This window comes from Vigna unguiculata, chromosome 11 (assembly GCF_004118075.2).
Source record: "Vigna unguiculata cultivar IT97K-499-35 chromosome 11, ASM411807v1, whole genome shotgun sequence".
Taxonomy (NCBI): Eukaryota; Viridiplantae; Streptophyta; class Magnoliopsida; order Fabales; family Fabaceae; genus Vigna; species Vigna unguiculata.
In genome coordinates, this window is record NC_040289.1 from 20,738,740 (window position 1) to 20,756,491 (window position 17,752).

Consider the following 17,752-nt stretch of genomic DNA (forward strand, 5'->3'; position numbering starts at 1 on the left):
AGAATACGGAGTGCACACAGCAATTCCCTCATACCTATTTTTCTATAAATATAAATAAAAGTCTGAGTCACTGTTACTCGTGAAGTTGTTCTTATTATTAACATTCATTGATAAATATAAAAATTAGTTTGCATTAACAACGTCATACAAAATATTAAATAGTAGAAATTCAATTTTAAAGTCTCAACGAAGTGAAAATACGGGAGTGCAGATAGCAATTCCATCATAACTATTTTTCTTATAAATAAAAGCCTTGGCTCCACCCTACTCACACTACGTTCTCTCTCTATCTCTCACCAGGGTTTTACTTTTAAGCTTAAACCCGCGGCCATGGCGACGAGGGCAGCAGTGGCGGCGCCACGCGTTTTGCGACGCTTTTTCTGCTCAAACTCTGCTTCTTCTACTTTCCCTTTCGTTCCTACGCCGCCTGCGGGCGCTGTCCCCACTCCCGCACGGCCCACGGCGGAGCCCAACACCAATCTCTTTGTCTCTGGTCTGTCTCTCAAATTTCCTTTACTTTTATTTATATTTAGTTCATGTTTTTTATTGTTATTGTTATCGGTTATTGATTTGACTGCGGCAGAAAGTTCTAGAGTCCTTCGTTGCTAAATAATTTGATGTAGTGTGAATTTTGAATTGGATGTACGTGTTTTGATGTAGCTTTGGGAGTTTTAGGTTTTGACGTGGTTAAAGGTTTATTCTTTGTTGTGTTCGTTGGTTTTGTTTTCGTATGTGCGATTTTGAATTTCCAATGATAATATAGACTCCGTATTAGGAGTTAGATTTTTGTGCTTTTCAAATCTTGTGTATTTGGTAAATGTGATTTAGGAGTACCGCGTCCATTAGTAATATGGCCAAACAGATCTATATTAGGGTGTTGGATATCTCACATTGAATAGTTATATGATCAAATTAGAAGGATACAAGTGGATCCGGTTTTGTAAGATTAAGTATTATGCTTTCTGAATATCTTTTCCTTTATTATTGCTATTTTAGAAGCCTTATTGCGGGTGAGTTGCTGTCTTGCTGCATTTGGTTTGTATGCCTTTTCTTGTTCTTATAACATTGTGGTGAACTCTTTCTATCCCCTTACATACAAGACCCGGGGACTGGAAGTTTAGTAAGCTTACCTTCTGTTTTCTGATAGATACTCTGTAAGAAAGGAAGAAGCAGAGAAAAGAGAAGAGAGAGCTATATTGATTGAACAATAATCTGTTTTACAAAAGATAAGGAAAAACGTAATTATATTGGAAAAACCAAAGATATAATATTGACTGATAAAACAATCAGTTAATCTTGTGATGTGTTATCATATTGTCATATATGAACCGATTTTGGTCAAGGAAGAATGCTAGGCGTATCATTATATCAATCTGAAAAAAAATGCAATTTTTATTTAGTAATCTTTTCAACCACCGAATAAATTAATTTACCTTGGAAAGAGCTTCTCCCCTAATGTGTTTGTGAGGAAGAAAAATTAGGTATTTAGAATAGTGAGAAACTGGATGAATGTTTAGAAACAAAGGGAGTTGAAATACTCTTATAGTTCATTAACTGATGGGGATAAGTAGTAACTTGAAGGGCCGAACTTCTTTAACTTTTAATTGTCATCAGTGAGTTGTGTAGATATTAGAGAGATGATATAAGCTAGACAAAGCCTCTTGGAAAGGAACTTCCATTATACCCGCTCAGTCTTTTACTCGGAACTTATTGAGTACCATTAACCAACCCAAATCAAAGAAACGTATCCCATAGTATCCCATACAAACAAACACTACCAGCACTGAAGGAGTGTCATTGGTTGCTGTGATTAGAGATGTCAAAATGGGTTTCAACCCGTGAGCCAACCCGGCTCACCACGGGTTCGAGCCGGGTTGGGTTGAGAAAAATTCAACTTTTTCAAAAGTGGGTTGAACTCAACCCGGCTCACTTAACCCACGGGTTAAACGGGTTCGAGCCGGGTTGAAGGTGGGTTGGCCCACTTAACCCACCAACATTTTTTTACAATTTTTTTTTTATTTTTTTTAAATTTTCTTTTAATTTTTTTTTTAATTATTTACTACTCCAATTATATTTGTTCACAATTTCATATTTTTAAATGCTAGAATGTTGCTTAATTATATTTGAATTATTTGAATGTTTAATTAATTTGATTGTCAAGTTATATATATGTTGATACTTTAATCTTTAACTATAATCTTTATAGTAAATTACTCAAGTAACCGTCTTATAAACAATTTTTTCTAAATTAGCATGAAAAAAATGTATAGTTTTTTTTATTTATATTTTGTTGAATAGCATGACAGAAAATTTGTAATATTAGTCATGCTTTCTTAGACTAATGGATACTTTCTTGGAAATAATTCTTCATATATTGGTGGTGAGCGTGATCAAAATATTGGTTCTTAATTTTACTATGATTGTCATCTCATGGGTTACTTAAAAATTTATTTAAATATTTGAATAATAAAAAAAATAAATAAATAATTTTTTTAGGTGGGTTGGTGAGCCAACCCACTTAACCCACCAACCCGTGGTGGGTTGAGCCGGGTTACAAAATTTCTGGCTCACCAGAAAGTGAGCCGGGTTGGGTTCACTCATTTTGAACCCGGCTCGTGGTGAGCCAACCCGTGTGAGCCGGGTTGGCTCACTTTGACATGTCTAGCTGTGATGCCATCCCCTACCTATTTTGATTTAACCTACACTTGCTCTAATTGTTTTGTTTTCTCTCTCAAATATAAAACGTAAAGCACAGCTAGTGTAAATCCAGCATGTCGTCATTGCTATTAAATTTTGATACACCATATTCCAGGACTAAAGGCCCCGTCATTTTTGCTCTTTCGAAATTCCATATATCTTAGAGTTGTATCTTTTAATTTTTATTCCCTTAAAATTGTTAGGTCAAAGCCTTTCTCCATGCAATGTGTCATAAGTTTGAATAACTCCCTGTTTCATGTAATATTTGGTTGACTATGTTGATTTTTAATGTATCTTACTTTTAGGGCTTAGCAAACGGACTACAACAGAAAAGCTTCGGGAAGAGTTTTCAAAGTTTGGTGAAGTCGTTCATGGTTTGTTCTGCCCCTCCTAGATATTTTAGTGCGGTTATATATTATGCTTTTATATTTTGTGATTATATCTTCAAAATGTACCTGAAACACAATGGTTTTCTGTTTTCAGCTAGGGTGGTAACTGATCGAGTCTCAGGCTACTCTAAGGGTTTTGGTTTTGTGCAATATGCAACAATAGAAGAGGCTGGAAAGGGCATTGAAGGAATGGATGGCAAGGTAAGCTAGATCTGTATGGGAGATCTAATTTCTTTCATAACATTGTTTGTCTTGAATTTGTGTTTGCTTGTGCTTGTTCATTCAAAATATGACTTGAATATATAAACTTTTGATAATTATGCTTCAATTCCAGTGCAACAGTATAGTCACACACATTAGAAGATAAAATGTTATTTTTTAATAGTGCTAACCGTGGTAGTCGAAATCACCTTTTGGAGTGTAAGATCGGAAATGTCTACAATTTTCTCCATTCTTAATTGCCTCTGGGTCATATTTTGGATGATAACAATGGATCAACGATAGATCCTCAAGGGCCAGTTTCTATGGGCCGAGCAGGTTGGGTTTGTGACCCAGTCTAAAGCTGAAGTGATTCAGTCCCTTAAAAGCCTAACTCTGATGGCCAAAACCTAGCTTACTTACTCCTTATGTTGTCTATTAGTCTAACCCCGTGTACTCCCTCTGTTGTCTAACCCCGTGCCTCTTTGGACCTTAAAAATGAAAGTCCCTACTCTTCATTTGTTAAATAACCGAAAGTTACGCTCCTTTTCTCACCTAAAATCACTGCTCTTCGTTTGGCAAAAGCAAAAAATAACTACCCTCCTTTTTATCTTTAAGAAAACCTTGACTGCACTTTTCTCTTTCTCCCATGAGACAAAGCCCTAGACACTCTTCATTGTTTTTATTTCTGTCTTCTCTCATATTTATGGTTCTGCCCCCTTCTCTGTTTTCACTGTGGTCTTCCCTCATCTATGTGATTCTGTCCCCAACACACTATCGTCATGATTCTTTTTCAGCACGCACACCTCTGTTCTACACCGTTATAATGACTTCCAACTTCACTGCCTTAGGAAAATTTGGACATTATTGATTTGAAATGTGAAACAAATGGAGTTGGTTATCTCATGGCTGGTGATGATTTCAACTTGCAAGGTTTTTAGTTTAGATAAGTTGAAGATCATACAAAGGAATTAAAAAATTGATTTGAGAGTGTATATTTCCCTCCCTTAGGGTTTCATACTTATAATCACTTTGGTTACATTATATTAGATACAATGCGAGAGGGAAGGCAAGAAAATTCAAAAAGATACATCTAATACGAGAGGGAAGGCACGCAGCTCCTTACAATAAATCTTATTTATTCTGACAAGATGTATTGGTGTTTTGAAACTAGAATGGATGGCGTTCCAACTTACTAGTTTGGTGTTTTGTAACTATTAAACTAGGATGGGAATGGTATACTATTTTGTAAATCAGTGCAATATTACATATCATACATGATATTATATATGCACATTGTACTGTTTTTTGCTTATGATGTTTGAATAGAAGTTTAATTTTCTAGTGTCATATTCTAATTTGTTACTTTATTCATGCGCACGCACGCGCCCATACACACACACATATATATATATATATATATATATATATATATATATATATATATATATATATATATATATATATATATATATATATATATATATATATATATATATATATATATACCTCTAATATGCCTTTTACCCTCCTAAGCATGAAATCTTGCGTGGTAAACTGGTTTAAATGTGCATAGTTTAACATACAACTATAAATGTGTGTAACAGTTTTCTGTTGGTTTAATGATTTATCCCCTTCTACATCTTAATGTGTTCAAGAAACCGTTGTTTGTATTATTCATCCAAAGATATATGATGCTATGGTTACTTTTAAGTTTTGGCATTTTTGTGGCTATTCTTGTAATGTTGACTGATAATTCACCAACGCAATGCAGTTTTTGGACGGTTGGGTTATATTTGCAGAATATGCGCGACCAAGACCACCTCCAGGACATCTAAATAACAACAGTCCTCCTTTTGGCCGGCAGTGATTCTTGTTGTTTGTCTGAAAACATTCTTATGCCTCATTGAACTCATTGTCTCAAGTAGCAATTGAAAATCATAAATTATTATTTAGATGCGTATGCATGATGAGGTGCTCTTTAATTATCTATAAATGTTTTAGATTATTGTAATGTAAGGATAACCTATAACGTCGTAATGTCAGATTTCCCTTCGATAGCCTTTAGTATTTGGTGGATATGTTGGGTAGTCCAAAGTAGCCTTTAGTATCGAAGCAGATGTCTGTACCACATGGACTTACTATTATTATACTTGAAAAGAGAAAAAAACTATGTCTACGATATATAATCTTGTCATTATATTCTTCTCTGGGAATTTATTTGTGATGTTTATGCTTTTTGCATAATAGCTGCACTATTACTAATCCTTAACCGTAAAATGTGAAATTGCATGCCAGCCGGTGCTACCGTCTTGAAGAGTTGAAATTGTTGTCGTGTTATGAGGATTGTCCGACTCAACTATAGAAACCTTCTTTACAAAATGGATTAATCTAAAGATTTTCTTTTGGTTTTTATGTAAGAAAAGAAAAAGACAGACTTTGTTAAAATACTAGTTTTTCTACTCGTGCAACACATGTTTTTCACATACCATTTATTGAATTAAATATTAATTAACAAACAATAAATATTTTTTTTTTCAATTTCAAAACATTCAGAATATGTTTTTATTGAATATTCAAATTGTTAAAAATTGAAATTGAAATAAAATTAACTTTAACATATAACAATATTAATTAACAAAGAATAAATAATTTTTCTGTTCAAATATGATATTGAGTATTGAAATTGTTAGAAATTGAAATAAAGTTCATTTTAACGGATATTAATATTTATATAAATATATAAACTGTTGACAAATTTTTTCACAGCTTTATTGATACAAAGTTGAACAATTTTATTGATCTAATTTCTACAACTTTGTATGTGATTTTGAATATCTGTATTTGTATTGAATTGTATTTGACATTTTATAATCAAATTGCATATTTGTTTGTCAATAACAAACAAATATCACTTACCTGTTTCAAATATTCCATTTACATTGTTAAAGTTATTAATTTCGTTATTGAAATCTGCAAATAATTTTCAAAAACTTGTCACAATAAATAAAAGAACTTATTTACATAACAATTTTTGTTTAAGAAAAAGAATGACTTACCGAATAAACCAAATTAGTTACTGGTTTGCTTTGTAGAGTATTCTTCATGAATCTGCCAAAAAATATATACTATGGATATTGAGGTTCACCGAAAGCTGATATGTTGCTATATTTACAATCATTGTCACTATGTAATTTCAACAACACCATCATAACCATCACTATAACTTATAATAAAACATTTCAGATGTATTTTAATAAGTATTTATGATACGTATAATCAATGTTACCTATTATAACCTGCATTCCATGAGGCTCAACATTGTTACTTTCTAATTTAAACGACCTCATCATTGTAAACTATGTAATTTAAAGAAGGAAATGAGCACCATTGGTACAACGTGACCTGCATTTATTATAACTTCAGTTAATGAACAACATTATCATTGAACAATTGAATAAATTAGAAGAACAATGCGATATAAGTAATGACATACCTATAGTTTGGTCTTTGTTAAAAGAGTTTTAAAAATATCCTTGTACACAATATTTTTAGTTGTGTTTGTGATATTTCCATCTTCATCTAGAATAAGTATTTTGAGTCCTTTTTTGGTTTTTACTCTAGAGATGGCAACATAGAGCTGTCCATGTGTGAAAATTGGACGTGGAAGATAGAGTCCCACTCTAGACAGAGATTGACCTTGACTTTCATTGATGGTCATTGCAAAGCAAAGTGATATAGGGAACTGTCTTCTTTGGAATTTAAATGGCAAACCTGAATCTGAAGGAACTAAATCCATTCTTGGGATAAAAATTTTATCACCAATGTTTTTACCTGTAATAACAATTGCAGAGATGACATTTTTTCCTAAATGATTCACTTGCAATCTTGTTTCATTGCATAGACCTTTGGCTTGATCAATATTTCTAAGAAGCATGATTGATACCCCTGTTTTCAGCTTCAATCTGTGATTCAGAATACCTGAGCATTTGATTTCATTCAAAAATTCGGATGTAAACCATTCAGATTGCATTTCTTCATCTTGATCAGATTGGCAAGGTGTATCTGAACTTAGATACGTAATTTCCTCATCACTTAATAAAGATAGCATGAAATCATTAACTTTCTCAACACAATCATTTGTTGGACAAAGTATTGCTCCATCATAAAAATAACCAGGATTCCTCATATTTAAAACAAAATCAGGGTACACAAATTGAACCAAAGCCATCAAAGGTGAATTTGTATTTAGAATCAACAATTGTTGTGGAATTTCAACCATGCTTTCACCATTTTCATTTAAATTCATCTCTCCATCTCCTATTTTCAAGATCCAATCATCAAATTCTTTTATCTCCTTTACTGTCTGCCTTTTTTGGGTGGTATTTAATCTCATATTCTTTGTTAGCTTTAACACTTTACAATACTGTCATAAGTCAGAATACTGTATTGAAGATTTAATGATATCATACCTGGATGCTTTCTTTATGACAGGTAGAATTTGTCTGAAGTCACCTCCAAGGAGAACCACTTTTCCACCAAATGGTTTGCAATTGTTGAACTCATCAACATTTTTCATTATATCTCTCAAAGTTCTATCAAATGCTTCAAAACACATTCAAGTCATCATAGGTGTTGTATCTATAACATCTCGACCGGATATTACAGATTTAAAATAATAAAATAAAGAAATATAATTAAACTGCATTTAATGAAATATCATTTCCCAAAAATGCGAGAAATTTAAAACTTATTACAATAATAATTGTCTCAGTTTATAATTCATAAAAGTGAATAGATAAGAAAACCACAGTTGGTTAATCTAGGAGTTTACAAAATCCTTAAAATACAAAATAGTAAAAACTCTGGTAAAATCTTCTCCCCATACTAGCCCCGCTCCGGCGCTATGCCTCACCAGATCCACCTGCAACATCCTCTGCTCTCGTGTACTGCGTAAACGATCATCACCAAATACAAGCATATAGGGTGAGCTAATGGAATAAAAAAGATATACAACACATTTATATATACAACACAATCACTCCAAAGAAATTTCATCCTTTGATTTCGTACCACATGGCCACAACCATGTTAACCATGTTCTACGTCTTCTAGTGAGTACCTCAAGACGTCTTGCTGCCACACCTATCAGCCACAACCAATAGAGCACGTGCGGGAAACCATGCTACGGATCACACACCGTAACGCCAGGTGGAGTTCCCAATACGAACATAGCTCGTAATGTCCCAAGACTACCAAACCCATCCGTATTGGCCACAACCAGCACACTCACACCGGCAACACTCGCCAACCCGAGCCACAACTCAAGAGTTCCTCGTGTTCATCCGCCATCCCGAGTCACAACTCAAGAGATGTTATTCCGAGCCACAACTCAAGGAATACCACGTGCTTAACCCCTATCCCGAGCCACAACTCAAGGGATATGTTCTGAGCTACAACTCAAGGAACACCAACTAGTCAACCTTTGAGATATCCTAGAAGCATTGTAGGCTACGCACATCAACATAAGCACAACCAAAATCTGTTACAGCAAAAATCGCCTGGCGCCTTGTGAGCAGACCACTTGGCAGGATACGCGTACCGCCAGGCGCAAAGCGCCTCAGAAAAATGCCAATGCTGCACACACCGCCTGGCAGACACCTCACGCCGCTAGGCGCCATACGCTTTCTAGAGCCTCTACCAAATCTTTTCCGCTTGGCGGGATCCCATTTTCTGCTAGGCGCCATGCGTTCCAAGCTTCTCTGGTTTTCCTTTATCACCTGGCAACACACCCCAAGCCGCCAGGCAGCACACCCTAAGCCGCTAGGCGCCACATCAGTAACGTCACTACTACTGGTTTTTGGCACTTTGAAGCAAGTTCTAAAAAATCCCAAACACTATACATACAATCCATTACATGAAATATGTTTATCCAGTCATAATCACATGACTGGATCATACTCCAACACAATGTTGAACAACCAAACAATATACAAAAGTAGGAAAAATACATAATTATTGCCCCAAAATATCGCACAGGCAATAAAACAATAATAATGATAATAATAAAACTAACAACAATAACAACAATAATAAAAATACTAATAAAAATAAAACAAAACAATAATAATAATAATAATGAAAAAATTAATAAAATAAAATAAAATGAACAATAATAACAAAACACTAATACTAATAAGTTAAAACAATAATAGCAAGGTAATAATAATAATAACAAAATAAAGCAATAATAATAAAACAATAATAATGATAATAAAATCATAAATAAAATAAAAAATGATAATAATAACAATAATAATAAAATAATAGTAAAATAAAATAAAATAAAATAAAAATAATAGGAATAATAATAATAATAAAAATAAGAAAACTTAATAATAATAAAATAAAATATTAATAATAATTGTAAAACATAATAATAATAATAATAAGGTTTAATTAATCGTAAGGTACCCAGTTTGGTACTAGTGTGTCAAATTGGTATCGGCTTTTAAAAAAGTGTCAATTGCATCCCAACTTTTGAAAATTGCTTCAATTAGGTCCCTTTCAGATGAGTTGACTAACACCGTTAGTCAACGTGCCACGTGTCAATCTGTGGTTTTTTCGATTTTTTTTAAAAAAAATTTTAATTTTTTTTTAATTTTTAAAATTTTTTTTAAAAAAAAATAAAAATGCCACGTGTCAAGTCCCTGTGTGTGACACGTGGCATTGTCAGTGCCACGTGGCATTGTCAGTGCCACGTGGCATTGTTAGTGCCATGTGGCATTGTAATGCCACGTGTCAGTGTCACTATAAAATGTCATTGTGTTGATTTCGATTTAGTCCCCACATATGTCTTTTTGTTTCAATTTAGTACCTAAGTATGTGTATCTGATTCAATTTTGTCCCAATTTTTTTTAATAATTAAAATATTTTTGTAATCCATTTTTTATAAGATTAAAAATAATTAAGTATAAATATTTTTACAAAATTAAGTACTAATATTTATAATGTTTCTCTCAATTTCAGACCAAATTTATTATTTGTATGAATTTTATGCTATTTTTTTTTATTAAAAATGACTTAATAAAATGACTTTTACCACTAAATTTTAATATAAATATCAAATACTTAATTTTTTTAAAACTTTTATACTTAATTACTTTTAATTTTATTAAAAAATATTTTAATTATTAAAAATTATTAGGTCAAAATTGAATCAAATACACATAAGTAGGTACTAAATTGAAACGAAAAAACATAAATGGGGACTAAATCGAAATCAACACAATGACATTTTATAGTGACACTGACACATGGCATTACAATGCCACATGGCACTGACAATACCACGTGTCACACACAGGGACTTGACACGTGGCATTTTTATTTTTTTTTTAAAAAATTTAAAAAAAAATTTAAAAATAAAATAAAAAATTAAAATTTCTTTAAAAAAAATCAAAAAAACCACAGATTGACACGTGGCACGTTGACTAACGGCGTTAGTCAACTCTGTCTGAAAGGGACCTAATTGAAGCAATTTTCAAAAGTTGGGATGCAATTGACACTTTTTTAAAAGCGGATACCAATTTGACACACTAGTACCGAACTGAGTACCTTACGATTAATTAAACCTAATAATAATAACAGTAATTGTAATAACTAATAAAAATAATACATATATAATAATCATAATAAAAATAATCATTATAATAATAATAATAGCAAAAATAATAATAAAATATTATTAATAATAATAGTAAATAATAATAATAATTATAATAATAATAATAACTAGTAGTAATAATATATAAATAATAATAATAATAATAGTAATAACAATAAAAATAATAATTATAATAATAATAATAATAATAACTAGTAATAATAATACATAAATAATAATAATTATAATTATAATAATAATAGTGAAAATAATAGTGAAAATAATAGTGAAAATAATAATAATAATAAAATAAAATATTAATAGTAAGATATTAATAGTAATAGTAAATAAAATAATAATAATAATTAAAATAAAAATAATAATAATAATAATAATGGTAAAAATAATAATAAAAATAAAAAAAATAAAATAAAATAAAATATTAATAATAAAATATTAATAATAATAGTAAATTAAATAATAATAATAATAGTAATAATAATAAAAATAATAATAATAATAACTAGTAATACTAATATATAAATAACAATAAAAATAATAATTATAATAATAATAACTAGTAATAATTATAATAATAATAGTAATAATTATAATAATAAATAATAATAAAATTAATAATAATAATAAAAGTAATAATAATAATAAATAATAACTAATAATAATATTAAAAAAATAATAATGAAAATAATAATTATAATAATTGTGCCACATTTAGGAGAAAGAACTCTAAACATCTCGGCAAGTCATAAAAAAAAGAAGAAGAATCATAATAATTATAGTAGTGATGGTCCAACGAAAATTTTAATGTTGGTCCACCAAGATTCAAACCCATAACCATGTCAAATCAATGCACAACCATTCAACCAATTCATATTTCATGATAATTCACATAATTCTATAATTATGTTATCACTCATCATGATCCAACACATTATTAAAATAATTATAAATTAAATAACACATAATTGGCATACATAAAACTTGAACCCAAGTCCTATCACATAATTAAGTACTCTCTACCATTTAAGTTAGTACTTTTCCACATCACAACAAATAACATTAAATGGCATAAAGGCTCCCACTACCCACATATATTAATTAATTATTTATTTAATTAATTAAATTTTATGGGTCTTACAGTATCCCATATAATCAAACTTGTTGCTATTAAAAGCTTAGCACGTAGACTACCTTGAGCAATATTGCAAGTTGATTCCTCATTAAGTAGTAGTGGAATGCAAAAAGTTGAATATGCAGTTTTTTCACCAGGAAGAAGTAACGAAGCAATGCCACTTGAAGCTACATTTAAAACAATATTCCCCTTGTTTTTTATTGCAGCTGACAATAAAGTTTTTCCTATACCACCGTAACCATACAAAAAGAAGAATCCTCCATGTTTTGAAAGTATTGCATTCATTATATTATCATATACACACACTTGTTCATCAATGAGTGACTTGAAGACCATTGCATGTTCTTTAGCCATGTCTTCTTTATTATATTGAAGCTCATCAATAAAAAATCGATTTTCAAATAGAAATGAATCTGAAATATCTAGTTGAGGTAGGGAAGGATAATCTTTTAAATACCTTTCATTTGACATCAACATTTTTTCAATTTCAAGAAGACAAACTTTCTATAATTCACATTCTTCCATTTGAAGTTCTGCACCAAACAATAAATGATATCTATAAATTGTATTCAATAACTTATTCCTTAAAATAATTGACCAAAACAATAAATATCCGAACATATGGGAGTATGGTTGAAATTGGATTGCAAGCAAAAAGAAAAAGACACTTAAAAATTTATAGAACAAAATAACGAAAAGGACAATTGAATAAATAACAATATAGAATATCTGGGCAGTTTAAGTCCTTTCTTTTTTGGTATAAAATTCCATCACATAACACACTCCAAGTAGAATTCCAAACTACATCAGGTTTTGACATTGTATTGGTGCCCAACAATGTAACAAACAATCTTCTAAGTTGATATCCAGAAGCAATTTCACTGGCTTCCTTAATTGCATCAATGAATTCTTTGTCATCCGTCAATAGTCCTAAAGCATAACAAGCCTCCTGGAATGTTTCATACATTTGTCCATCAATTGTCCTTATGCTCTCATAATTAACACAACCTTTTTGAATTGTCAATACTATTCTCATATAATAGATTTCTCTAGAGCCAGGCGGAATATAAGTAATTATACCAATGTTGTAGCCTTTCTTCCTTGGTTTCCATTCTTTTTCTTTTGCCATCCAAACAAATTTAGTTGGGAATTCCCCGTAAGTCAAATCTTTTGCTTCTATATAATTTCGATTAGCCTCGAACCAACCAAGAAACATTGTGTTACTGTTTTCGCATCTGTTGAATACAGCATGAATATCATCATCATCTTTAAACAATGTTGATTGTGCTCCTGGAAGATGGAGTGTTAATCTTTGAACAACAAGCCACCTATGGTGAATATCAAAAGCAAATGTTTGCCAAACTGCTTGGCATGGTGACAGGTATCTACAGTCATAACACCTTTTTATTTCATCAATAATTGTTTCTTTGTTCAAATCTGCAACAACATTAGTTATTTTAACTATAGCTCTGTCCGGACCTTTGTTGACATACTTGAACAAATACTTGATTGCATTTGTCTTGTTACAATACTCTGTATTGACATGAGCTTGGTACCTCATTAAAAGAGGTGGAATGTAAGGAACCACACTGGAATTTTCTATATGACAAATATCCTTCTTCATCAATGGTAGTACAAATTGTAAAATTCTTTGGATAATATTTGGAACATTTACTTTCTTTCATGCAAGGATAATTGAATAGTGTAGGTCCACACGACCCATATATCATGTAACTGGAAACAACTTTATGCAATTTCGGATACAAATCTTGATTAGGCAATTTGGCTGAAATTACCTTATATAAATCTGATGTAGTCTTCAATTTGCTTTCTCCATCTAACCATAAAAGTATATGAGTGTGCGGTAATCCTTTTTTTTGAAATTCTACTGTGTTCATACCTGATTGTATAAAAATAATCAATACAAATCTTGATTAGGCAATTTGGCTGAAATTACCTTATCAATATCTGCTGCAGTCTTCAGTTTGCTTTCTCCATCTAACCATAAAAGTATATGAGCATGTGGTAATCCTCTTTTTTGAAATTCTACTGTGTACATACCTGATTGTATAAAAATAATCAATACAGTGATACACATATTTGGTAATTGAATAACTAAATATATAATATAAAATTGCATGCACAACATACTTGCAGTAGTCTTTCCGAAGAAGTCATTTTTTTTTAAAATCTGTCATCATTTGGTCAATTTTCATTTTGAACACTTTACACACAATGTCAGGTTTGTCTGATATAGTTAAACCTCTTGGAGAAACAAAATCACGTATTTCACTCCAATTTACATTGCATGTTATAGTTATGAACAAATCAGGATATCCAAATTTCTTACAAATTGCCATAGCATCTTGGCAGTTGTTAAACATATACCTTGTACCACCAGTGAAGGAAGCAAGCAAGACTATACGTCTTCCAATGGAAGATGAATTTGTCTCTCCTCTATTAACAACCTTTTGTAATCCATTAAGAATGTCATAACGTATTAACTTCTGATTTGCTCTAATGAACGACAAATGTTGTGCTTCAATCATAGTGTAGCAGTCAACAAAGAATTGTTGAAACAATTGACACGCATTAACAATGTTACCAAACTCCGAAGACCTCTACTGGATTCTAAAGGCTATAAATTCTCTCAAAGAAATACAAACTCTTAGCTTTGTTTTACTTTTTGAGTGAGTTTGTCTAATTGGTACATCCTCTTGATAACCATCTTCTCCAAAAGGAAACATTAGAGGATATTGCAAAGGAATAAAGGCAGTGTGAATTTCATGCAATCTGGTCAATTCAATAGAACATTTCTACACAATGATATCTCTTCCTACATCCAGATTACCAAAATCACCAACTATCAATTCAGCTATCTCATCACATGAAGATGTGTTGTAGACTCTTGGATCTTTTGATCTGCCTCTAAATAATCTTAGTGCGAAGTCAAATTTTGAATTATCTGTTGACAAATCTCTAACTCGTCTAAATGATTTTGCAAGAACATTGTGATCATCAATCATTTTCATCAAGTCAGAAACCAATGATTGATCTACTAAAGATTCATCTGAATTTTACCTAAAACACATTTGAACAAACTCAAGTTAATAAACAATTTGGAAGATTTTTTATAAAACAATAAAGCAGATGTGAGCTAACCTGAAATGGTTCATTTTGTTGTTGATTTCATTTTCAGTATCGTAAATGTAAAGTTGTGCAAACTTTGGTTTCGATCCATCTTGTGGCAACAAACTTCCAATGTCGATGGTAGTTTTGTCCATTAAGAATGAATTGAGGTGGTGTAGGACCATTATTCATCGAAGTATCTATCTTACCTCCAATTGAAGTGAATGAGAACATACTGTTGTATATTCTTATATTTTGTAAAAAAATACTACTTCTATCATCAGAACCATTTAACAAATTTTGAAGCAGGGGAGGTGGTTGTTGTAAAAGTGGAAGTTGAACTTTTCCGTTCTGGCAACACAATGAGAAATCAATTTTGTTTGGCGTTTTAATTTTTTCTGCTCTTTCTTCATACCATAATTCAGCTTGACAGTATTCACATTCCAAGCAAGGTTGTCCAAAGTGGACTATTTTTGAACCCAAAGAAGTCTATTAGATAAGTCAAAATAGATACATGCATGAACATATAAAGTGATATACTTACCCTGGATCTCTGCTCTGGAATAAAGTTTTGTTGTAAATGTGCGTTCTGATTACAATGATAAAAGTAATTAAATTCATGGGCCTATTTTTGGACCAATTAAAAATTAAAAGGTCTATGTGAGTTTCAAATTACTATCATTCGGTTCTGATCCTCTTGAATGATTTATTATTTGTAAACTTCTTCGGCCTGTTCTTCTTCGATCATCATAATTGAATTTCTTCTGAAGTGATTGTATCACTTTAAAAGGATATTTAACACACTGCTTCTTAGGAAGACCAGAATACGAATTTAATCATTCAGAACTTCCACCTTGCAAAGTAAGTCTTAGTATAACCTAATATAATAATTATAAAACAATAAATAATATATGTTTGTTAAACATGACTAACCTTCAGAATATGTTATTATTTTGTTAATATCATTACGCTTATCATAGTCATTAGAACTTGAATTGCTTTGTAGTATACTACTATAGACAACTGTTTTTTCAATACCACAAAATCTTAGAAATTGGAAATAAGATAACTTTCATAAATTACAATATGTAAATAAACATACAAATGGTTGACATATTTGATGGATTAACATTGTTAATTATAGCACTTCCAAAGCTTTGTATGTGGTTTTCAACAACTGCATTTGCATTGAAGTCGAGTGGTCATTTTCTAAATAAAATTTCATGTTTATTCTTGAAGAAAAATAAAACATTTACAATCACTTGTTCCACATATTGCATTTATATTATGAAAGTTGTTGACTTGTTTGTCGACATCTGCAAAATATTTTCCATAATGTAGTCAAATAAATAAAACAGCTTGATTTACATAACAAAAATGTTTAAGAGAAATAATAACTTACTCAAATCTAACTCGGTTAATGGCTTCCTCTGTAGAATATTATTCATGAATTGGTGGTTGTGAATGGTTTTGTCTGCCAAAAAATATTAAACCTATATTAATATCAATATTCAGGTTCAATATTTAGATTTATTAAAATTTCAATAACAATATATACATATATCGAACCTGATCTGTTGCTACATTGACCATCATTGTCTGTATATTTCCTTTTTCTTATTGTGTAATCTTGTTGGTTTTCTGAAAGAAAAATCACAGTTGAGAAAGTGAGAATTAAGAACTTCATATTTGAACTATTATACAAAACTATTTTTGTTATTGAAGAATGAAAATCTAAAGTAATCTTACCTGAATGTTTGTTGTTCATCTTCGTTGGACTTTGTCTTTTGGTTTCCTCCATTCCAACCTTTCTTTACTCTGGTGTTTAACATAGTGCTACAAAATATTAGTTATTGACTACTGTGAAGTGTTTAGTGATTATTGCTATATCCATGAATGTATTTGTTCAGCTTTTCTGTTGACATACTTTGTTGTACAGGTGGACCTATTGTGGAAACATGTACTTTTTATAGTTGATATTTTCTGCACAATGTTTCTTTCACAAATATATTCTGCAAATAGAGAGCACAAAAACTGTACATAGATAATATGTTAGTAAAAATGACATAAATATCAAATGTTTCATACTTATTTCCTTTTTGCACCAAGAGAATCACATAACTCTTTTTCATGCAAGTAGTACACATACTATATAGAATATGCAAATATTACCTATTTGTTTATGGATTGTAGTATAATTTTGTTGAAAATGAAATGTGACTTGTAGGTGAAATGTAGTATACTTTTGTTCAAACATGCAAATTTCACAACATAATGATCTATTAATAGATAAAAGTTCCAATATATTCTTCACTCAACATTAGGTGGAATAATCTTCTTAACAATATTTCAAATAAATGTTCTTACCAAAATTAAATCAATCAAACACAAATCAAACATTATAATTGAAATTTACATTTACAGACTTCATAAAAAAAAACTTGAAATAGTGAGGCCAAATTATGTTAACATAGTAAAACAAAATTGACACGATGAACTATTATTCAACACACACACACA

General features: G+C 30.9%; 2 protein-coding genes across 2 annotated transcripts; one reads left to right on the top strand and one right to left on the bottom strand.

The window, feature by feature from the left end:
* The first annotated feature begins 258 nt into the window (after positions 1 to 258).
* LOC114168479 (organelle RRM domain-containing protein 2, mitochondrial-like) lies at positions 259 to 5,481 on the top strand. Its single transcript, XM_028053316.1, has 4 exons — positions 259 to 493; positions 3,003 to 3,071; positions 3,181 to 3,287; positions 5,059 to 5,481. The coding sequence occupies exons 1-4, from the start codon at positions 331 to 333 to the stop codon at positions 5,152 to 5,154; spliced, it is 435 nt and encodes a 144-aa protein (XP_027909117.1). The 5' UTR covers positions 259 to 330; the 3' UTR covers positions 5,155 to 5,481.
* Positions 5,482 to 6,780: 1,299 nt separating this feature from the next.
* Positions 6,781 to 14,652, bottom strand: LOC114170245. The gene is made up of 4 exons (XM_028055733.1): positions 14,334 to 14,652; positions 14,061 to 14,164; positions 12,874 to 13,721; positions 6,781 to 7,294 (listed from the first exon to the last, which is right to left on the bottom strand). The coding sequence occupies exons 1-4, from the start codon at positions 14,650 to 14,652 to the stop codon at positions 6,781 to 6,783; spliced, it is 1,785 nt and encodes a 594-aa protein (XP_027911534.1).
* Positions 14,653 to 17,752: the final 3,100 nt, after the last annotated feature.

What these genes read in the sequence shown, in the direction of transcription:
- LOC114170245 (XM_028055733.1), bottom strand. Translation starts at nt 14,652, where the DNA reads ATGATTGAAGCACAACATTTGTCGTTCATTAGAGCAAATCAGAAGTTA. An exon ending in AGACAAACCTGACATTGTGT is followed by an intron (nt 14,165 to 14,333) that starts GTAAAGTGTTCA and finishes TTATACAATCAG; the next exon opens with GTATGTACACAGTAGAATTT. An exon ending in CTGCAGCAGATATTGATAAG is followed by an intron (nt 13,722 to 14,060) that starts GTAATTTCAGCC and finishes CCATTGATGAAG; the next exon opens with AAGGATATTTGTCATATAGA.
- LOC114168479 (XM_028053316.1), top strand. Translation starts at nt 331, where the DNA reads ATGGCGACGAGGGCAGCAGTGGCGGCGCCACGCGTTTTGCGACGCTTT. An exon ending in GTTTGGTGAAGTCGTTCATG is followed by an intron (nt 3,072 to 3,180) that starts GTTTGTTCTGCC and finishes TTCTGTTTTCAG; the next exon opens with CTAGGGTGGTAACTGATCGA. An exon ending in TTGAAGGAATGGATGGCAAG is followed by an intron (nt 3,288 to 5,058) that starts GTAAGCTAGATC and finishes AACGCAATGCAG; the next exon opens with TTTTTGGACGGTTGGGTTAT.